A 7,955-nucleotide genomic window follows, 5' to 3' on the forward strand; every position below is an offset into this window, starting at 1 on the left:
ATGGATGGATGAATAAATGAATGGATGGATGGCTGATGGATGATATTAGAGGAGGGTAACTCAGTCCTCAGTCTGTTCTGGTCTCAGGTTTTAAATAAATCCTCCTTCAGTTTCAGTCTCTGGATTTAAAAATATTCAGTCGACTGAAAACAAAACAAGACCTCGTTGAGTCAAGGATCCTAAAATCCAGTTCATGATCCTGAACAGGTTTTCCCAAAACCATCAGAACCCAAAACCCTCTCTACTCTCTCTTCACCACAGGACTGGACTCTCACAGTTTACAAACTCCTGGCCCAAGACCTTCAGTCTGGATCCAGATCAGATCTTGGTCCTGAGTCCAAGTCAGATCTGAAGTCAGGATCCAATTTAGATGTGAAGCTCAGACTGAGTTCACAGAAAACCAGAGACCTTCAGCCTGGATCCAGAGAAGATGTAAGGCCTGGATCTGGATCAGAGACCAGAAACTTAGAGTTAGGAGTAAGATCAGATCTAAAGCCTGAATCCGGATCGGATCTGAAGCCTGGAATCAAATCAGATGTGAAGCTTGGATCTAGATCACATCGAACCAGAGATGTGGACCCTGAATTTAGGTCAGAAGAGACCAGAAACTCCAGATCACAATCCAGACCAGATCTGAAGCTGGACTTCTTACTGGAGGGAAACAGAGACCTGCAGTCTGGATTCAAATCAGACGTTCCATCTGGATCCAGGTCAGATCTGCTGCCTGGATCTAGACCAGAGGAGACCAGTGACATCCAGCCAGCATCCAAACCGGATGTAAAGTCTGAATCCAGATCAGATCTGAAGCCTAGATCTAGATCAGTGGAAATCAGAGACCTGCGGTCTGGATTTAGATTAAACTTGAAGGTGGGATCCACATCAGACCTGAAGTCAGATTCCAAATCAGAGGAGACCAGAGATCTCCAGCCAGCATCCAAACCAGATGTAAAGCCTGAATCTAAATCTGATCTGAAGCCTAGATCTAGATCGGAGGAAAACAAAGACCTGCAGCCAGAATCCAGATCAGAGAAGACTGTGGAGCTCCAGTTAGGATCCAGATCAGATATAAAGCGTGAACTCAGGTCAGATCTGAAACCTAGATCCAACTCAGAAAAGACCAGAAACCTGCAGCCTGGATCTAGGGCAGACCTGGAGTCAGATTCCACATCAGAGGAGACCAGATCCACATTAGATCTGAAGACTGGATCCAGATCAGAGGAGACCAGAAACCCAGGAGCCAAGAGTCAAAGTCCAGAAGACCACGCCCACCAATCACTTCTGACCAATCAGAAGCAAGAGCTGCTGTCGTCATGTGAACACCTCGTGGACAAGGTGACACTTTCTTCTTAAGTTGATGTGACAGCATGAAAGAGGCTGCTACTTCATGTAACTATTGAAATGTGTGCGTGTGTGTGTGTGTGTGCGTGTGTGTGTGTGTGTGTGTGTGTGTGTGTGTGTGTGTGTGTGTGTGTGTGTGTTGCAGGTGTGGAGCTGGGTGCAGCAGGGCAGCAGTGTGTTGTCTAACAGCTCTGAAGCAGGACGTCAGCTCCATGAAGCCGAGGACACTCTGAACACACACCTGCAGCTGCAAACACAAGCTGAGGTACACACACACACACACACACACACACACACACACACACACACACACACACACATTAAGATGGATCCAGGCTGGAGGAGGACATTGGTCATTCTTCCTGTCTCCAGTCTGCAGGTCACGATGCACAGAACCTGAAGCAGATCCTGGATCAGATCCAGGCTCAGACCAGCAGAGCCAGTCCCCAGCGTCCCAGTGAGCCCAGCAGACAGCTGTCCCCCCTGAAGGCCCTGACAGAGCAGCTGAAGAGAGGCAGCTCGGGAAGAGACCAGACCAGAGCCGGCGCTGCTCGGCCCGGTCCACCTGCCGCTGGGTCACCGAGTCCTGAACTGGCAGGTCGAGTGGATCTGGTCCTGAAGGAGCTGGAGAGTCTGAACAGGAAGATCGACTCAAACCTGCAGCTGCTGAAACCCTACGTCACATTCCTCCACACAGCACAGCAGGTCAGAGGCTCTCGGGTCGGTTCAGCACCAACTAACGGGCTGAAAACAGTAAAAAAAGTGTAAAAACATTACAAGTCCTGCATTCAACATTTTATTAATAGTCCAGTATGAAGTATCATCATCCAAATACTCTGAAGAGTCACGGAAGTGTGGAAATACATTAAAATATAAGTTTAAGATGACGTTAAAGCATCTAAAAACAATAACAACTAATTGGAATAAATAAATATATAAAGAAGTCATCACAATAAGTGCTGCTGTGATAAAAGACAATCAAACAAGCAAATACAAACATGATACAAGATTTAAAAGAAGTGACGTTTGTGATTTATTGGTAAGATGCAGCAAAACATTTAATCTTGAAGATGAAGGGACCTGGGCTGTCAGCTGATGGTGCTTCTGTTTTCCAGGTGGAGGAAGAGATGGAGGAACTAAGGGAGATCTACAGGAGGAGACCAGAGGAGGAGGAGGAGAGGGAAGCTGGTCGTAGTAACATAAGGACTACCAGCAGCTCCAGGTCACCACTAAAGAAGAAGCAGGTCCAGACATGCTGGGAGGAAACGCTGCAGAGACTCGTCACTGCTCAGGAACTGGGAAACAACTACGTCCATACTGTTACCTTGGTAACCAGAATGCCCGAAGTCAGGGTTAAGATTGAATTGTTGGTCACATCGGATCAGACCAGGTGGTGTGATGAGATCATAGGACAAGAAATGACATCACCTGTGTGTGTGTGTGTGTGTGTGTGTGTGTGTGTGTGTGTGTGTGTGTGTGTGTGTGTAATGTCAGGTGTCAGGGGCGGGGTTAGACCTGCAGTCTGTGGTCTCGGTGGTCCAGCGGATCATGGAGAAACTCAACAGAACCAAACAGGAAGTGAACAAGCTGCGGGGTCTGCATGATGACCAGGTGCAGCAGCATCAGCAGCTGGAGTCCTGCAGGATGTTCAGACACCGACTGCTGAAGGTCAGAACTACACTGTGTGAACGTGGTACTGGTGGAGGTCTCTCAAACTGGGACGTGACCAGTAACTACAGCTGTAAAGTTAATTAAAGAGATGAATCTAAAATACAGATACTCAGCTGAAGTACAAGTACCTCAGATCTGTACTGAAATACAGGTGTTGGGTTCTTCCACCATTGGACTGTGTGTTGATGTGTGTTTTCAGACCCTGCAGGACTTGAAGTCTGTTTCCGAGCTGCTGGACTCCTGTTCTCTGTTGGATCTGGGTTCAGACCTGCAGACCTCCAAGCTGCTGGAGCACTTCAGCCAGGCCAGACCACATTTCATGGTGAGTGTTCAACGTTTGGACTGTGGACTTTGATTATTGGGACTTATTGACACTCATGGGACTATTGGGAGTTTTAGTCTGTGACTGTTGGGACTGGAGCTGCTGAGACCACCAGGACCTTTGGATCATTGGCACTAGTAAGATGTCCAGGACTTGTGGGACTCCTTGGTGTGTTTTTACTGTTGGGAAAACAGGGACTACTGGGACCATTTTGACTTTTGGACTGAGGCCTTTGGGCAGGTTTGACTTTGGTTCCTTTGGATTGCTAGGACTTCTGGGACTTTTGGGACCAGTGGTTCCTTTGGACTGCAGGGACTACCGGTAGTGGACCATTGGGACTCCTGGGCCTCCTTTGACTGTTAGAACCACTGGAACTGTCTGACTGTTGGGGACTACTGGGAGAGCTAGAACCTCCCGGGACTGTAACAGTCAGGACCGTTGGGTCTTTTGAACAATGGGGACTGTAAGGACACTGGGACCCCTGGGACTTTTATATTGCGGGGATCTTTTGGAGATCTGGTTCTTCTGGACTCCTTGGTCTACTTGTAGGGGAGACCGGTGGTGCTGCGATAGTTGGGACCACTGGGACTTTTACGAGTCTCTGCTCCCTTCATGTATCTTTAGGACTTTTCTTCCTAAATGTTAAACTCTCTTCTTTTGTACAGCAACTGGACGCTGAGGTGGATCACATGATGAAGAGCTGGGAGACTCTGAGAGGAGTCCAGGACCGACTGGAGGTGAAGGGAGGAGCAGTGACGGAGGAGGACCTGTCAGAGCTGCTGAACCTCCAGAAGAGAGTGAAGGACAAGATCCAGCAGAGCGAGTCCATCCTGGACGTGACCAGCAGCTTCCACCTCACAGTGAGACGGGTCAGTGTCCTCTGACATCTCAGAGCAAAACCTGTCGATGTACATGAAGCAGGACATGTCATGTTGTGTTCTGTGTGTCCAGCTGGAGGCACTGCTGCACTCAGACCCTGCAGACCCTTCAACTGGTCCAACTGGTTCTGGTGGTTCTGCTGAGACCCAGTTGAACCGGCACAAAGAGGAGCAGCAGCAGATCCAGAATCTGTTTAAAACTGCCTCAGCACTGAAGACAGACATCTGCACCGCCGTCACCCACAGTGTAAGAACACACACACACACACACACATAATTTACTGAACATTACTGTCCTCAACATGTACATCATTGATCAGTCACAGGAGACAGGAAGTACTTTTACTGTGATACTGTAACTACAGGAAGCTGATAATAATACTTGTACTCATGTAGGAGGATGAATGCAGTGTTTCCAGCTGGTTGCAGTACTAATACTCCAGTGTTTCCAGCTGGTTGCAGTACTAATACTCACAGATACTTCCTCCTCTGTCAGGGCTGGTCTGGTTTCAGGCTGCAGCAGCTCGACCATCGTCTTCTCACTCTGGACTCTCTCTGTGTCTCGTGGCTGAAGGAAGCAGCTCGACGTGAGGAGAGACTCCGCAGAGAGCAGCTGACCCGCCTGCTCAACGATGACATCAACCAGGTGAGGTCACAAGTCAGAGGTCAGGGGTCACACAGTTACAGTCGTACATTCTGCTGCTGCTGTGAGTCTGATTCTCTGAGAGCTGGAGCTCTAATCTTCACCATGGATTGCTTTGTTTTTGTGATCTGATTGGTCAGTAGTCGACAGGTTGATCCTCTGAAGTTAACCTGCTGTGGAGCAGCGTCTGTTACCATGGTGATCTACTGTACCATGGTTAAAAGCCATCCAGCATTGTGACACCAGAAAACCCTGAGTCAAACCCGATGAGGTGTTATAACAGATGTTGTTATTCATCACTCTGACCAGCAGGGGGGGCTGCAGCCAGCTGTCTGTCTGTCACACTATAAATATGCAGACAGCTCTGAACCAGTCTGAATCCTGGTCCTTTGTGGCACAATCTGTCTGTGCTCAGATCAATAATCCTCATCATCAATAATTACTGACACATTCTAAACTCCAGATCTGTTTCTGATATTTTCACAGGATGTTTCCTGCAAAGAATTAAAGGAAAAACTGAAATTTCCTTTAAGGAAAAACTCAATTTAAGCTCTAGTTAATATGAATAAATTATTTATTTATTCACGCATGTTGATTGAGAACAAGTTTAACATTTTATTCAGTGACGGCTGAGAGTCAAAGACTCTCCTTTATTGAACTTAATTATTTTGAAGTGTGCCAATTAAACTCTGTCTCTGTTTTCCCTAAAATTAGAACCAAATTAAATAATTCTTTCCGGGAAATGTTCTGTGAAATTAGTCTAAACTTTTAAATGTATTAAGAAATTATCTTCACTTATACTATATATACCATGATTGTTAAACTACTAACACATTGGAACAAAGTTAACCCTCCACAGCTGATTTTAATTAAACTTTTTTAACTTGTTTCACCAAATAGACTGAGAGATTTTAAATAAAAACTTTTCTCCCAGCCTTAATTTGGACGACTGTGGTCTGAAGCCGCCACTCGCTCAGTTTAATCACAGTCTAAATATAACTGAAGTCAGCTGGACACATTTAGATTTTATTGGAGTCCATAAAGTCTCTCAGCTCGCTGCAGAAGTCAGTCTCTGCTCTGAATCATAAACTGGACCTAACAGTTCTTTGCTGCTGTCACAGCAGAAGTTAGAAGACGCAGAGCTGAGGTTCTGGATTGTATCAGCTGCAGTTCCTCTAATGTCCACTAGGTGCTGCTATAAGGAAACTGTATTCTCCACGGAAATAAAGTTAATATATTTTTCATCTCTCAGGTGAAGCACGTTGACTTTTCACAATGATGATAAGAACTGTGTGTTTGACAAATGTCATAAAAATGTACTGTAATACAGTATAAAGATGTTTTAGGTCACAGATAATACTGTGAATCGGAGTATGCAGGCAAGTCTGAAATATGTGTATATGCATGAACTGATTATTGAACCAAGCACAGGTCAGAGACTCTGTATGTAATGATGACAGACACGAAAAACAACCACAAAGAAATACAAACTCACTGAAAACAATCAGGCTCTTTCTCTGGCTTGAATAATGTGACTGACTTCTTCTAGCACCATTAGCAGTAAGCTTACAGTGCAGTCGTTTGTCCACTGGCCTTGTGAGTAGTCTCTATGTCACCAGGTCTCTAACACTGGGTGAACGTTGCTGTCCCACATTCTGATGTTCGGGGTGTATTTGTGTTTCCTGACGTCACAGTCGTACGGTGGATATTTGCTCGTCCCACCTCAGCGGCACTCAGGTTTTGTATTTGCTGAATGAGGTGTGGTGAATGATAAACAAGTTGGCGCCCTCTTCAGGTAAATCTGTGGAAATACAAAATGTTAAACTTACTGGTTTCACTGGTGTTACTGGTTCAGTCTGCTGTGTCATTAAACAGCAGAGCAGCAGCTGCTGCAGGAATGGCAGTGGGAGAGAGAGGGAGGGTAAGAGAGGCTAAATACAGGATGAGTCAGCCAGCGGGTATTTCCCATCATGCACCTGGTGCTGTGTGTCACCAGCACATTGAAACCTGCAGGAGCAGCTCGGGTGGACGTCAGAGACTTTCTGCTACAAGCAAACAGGAAACACAAATACAATTTATAAAAGCTTCATATATAAACACTGATGTTACTCTATGAGTCAGTCATCAAGAGAGTGAGTCAGAGTGGATCATCATCTTATCATTGTGGCCCGTTACTGATAACATTCAGGACAAAGTGTCCAAGGAAAGTTGAATTGCGGGCGACTGGACTCTGTTGTAGATACTTGAAGATGTTTCACCTCTTCATCCAAGAGACTCCAAAAACAACTGTCATTTAAACTTGGCTTCAGGCGACTCCAACGACTGTCGTTGCAACAACCAGGAGCACTAACGAACCAAGTGTCATCAGTGGCCTTGATAACGACCTTTAAATACCTGGGTCTCCTCACCGGTCAGTCAGAACTGAAGAAGCCTTTTGGATGAGAGGTGAAACATCTTGAAGCATCTACAACCAAATCCAGTTGCCCTCGATTCAGCTTTTCTTGGATGACCAAATCCTGGATGACTGAGACTCTTCAGACATTAAGAACAAAGTATTTCACATTCAGGGTGCACTTATTGGAACATATTATATTATAACCTATTGGAAAAAAGATTCTCTATACCTCATCTCATTTATTGTTGCATTACAACCCTCTGCATTTTTTTCTTAAACATTTCATGAGGTGAAACCTTTTATACACTAAAAAATGCAGCAATGCGACAAAACATAGCAAGAAAAAAGACAGCTTGGTGATGTAAACGTGAATCTAAGTCATGTGCACTCACATGATTTACACCATCTCCAGGGTCGCAACCATCAGTGTCAGTTTGGGGAATGGTTGATGGAAGCCAGATCAGATCCTGGGTGTACCTCAGGGAATAGTCACTCCCTCTTCAGGGGCATACAGTGCATTCAGCTGCAATCGTGATACAAGCTGCAACAAAGGTCCCCGACCGTTATCCTCATAAGTTGTAGCAGGGCAGGATTGTGAGTAGGAAGTGACATCACACACAAGAGGAGGGAGAAGAGGTTACAAAAGAGAGACACCTGACCTGGAAAAAAAAAAAAAAAAAAAAAAAAAAAAAAAAAAAAAAAAAAAAG

The 7,955-nt window shown here is 45.5% G+C and overlaps 1 protein-coding gene across 1 annotated transcript in view; it reads left to right on the plus strand.

The window, feature by feature from the left end:
• The window catches only part of ccdc141 (coiled-coil domain containing 141), a 31,817-nt gene that overhangs the window by 9,799 nt on the left and 14,063 nt on the right, over nucleotides 1–7,955 (plus strand). Inside the window, exons 5-13 of the mRNA XM_087171486.1 lie at nucleotides 262–1,332; nucleotides 1,484–1,603; nucleotides 1,711–2,043; nucleotides 2,454–2,666; nucleotides 2,833–3,006; nucleotides 3,209–3,331; nucleotides 3,997–4,200; nucleotides 4,283–4,456; nucleotides 4,706–4,855. Coding sequence (XP_087027612.1) covers nucleotides 262–1,332; nucleotides 1,484–1,603; nucleotides 1,711–2,043; nucleotides 2,454–2,666; nucleotides 2,833–3,006; nucleotides 3,209–3,331; nucleotides 3,997–4,200; nucleotides 4,283–4,456; nucleotides 4,706–4,855 — 2,562 coding nt within the window. The remainder of the gene's footprint in view (nucleotides 1–261; nucleotides 1,333–1,483; nucleotides 1,604–1,710; nucleotides 2,044–2,453; nucleotides 2,667–2,832; nucleotides 3,007–3,208; nucleotides 3,332–3,996; nucleotides 4,201–4,282; nucleotides 4,457–4,705; nucleotides 4,856–7,955) is intronic.

The sequence above is a fragment of the Seriola lalandi genome, unplaced genomic scaffold, assembly GCF_002814215.2.
Source record: "Seriola lalandi dorsalis isolate HSWRI2012SDOR001 ecotype SW California unplaced genomic scaffold, Sedor1 jcf7180002055007, whole genome shotgun sequence".
Taxonomy (NCBI): domain Eukaryota; kingdom Metazoa; phylum Chordata; class Actinopteri; order Carangiformes; family Carangidae; genus Seriola; species Seriola lalandi.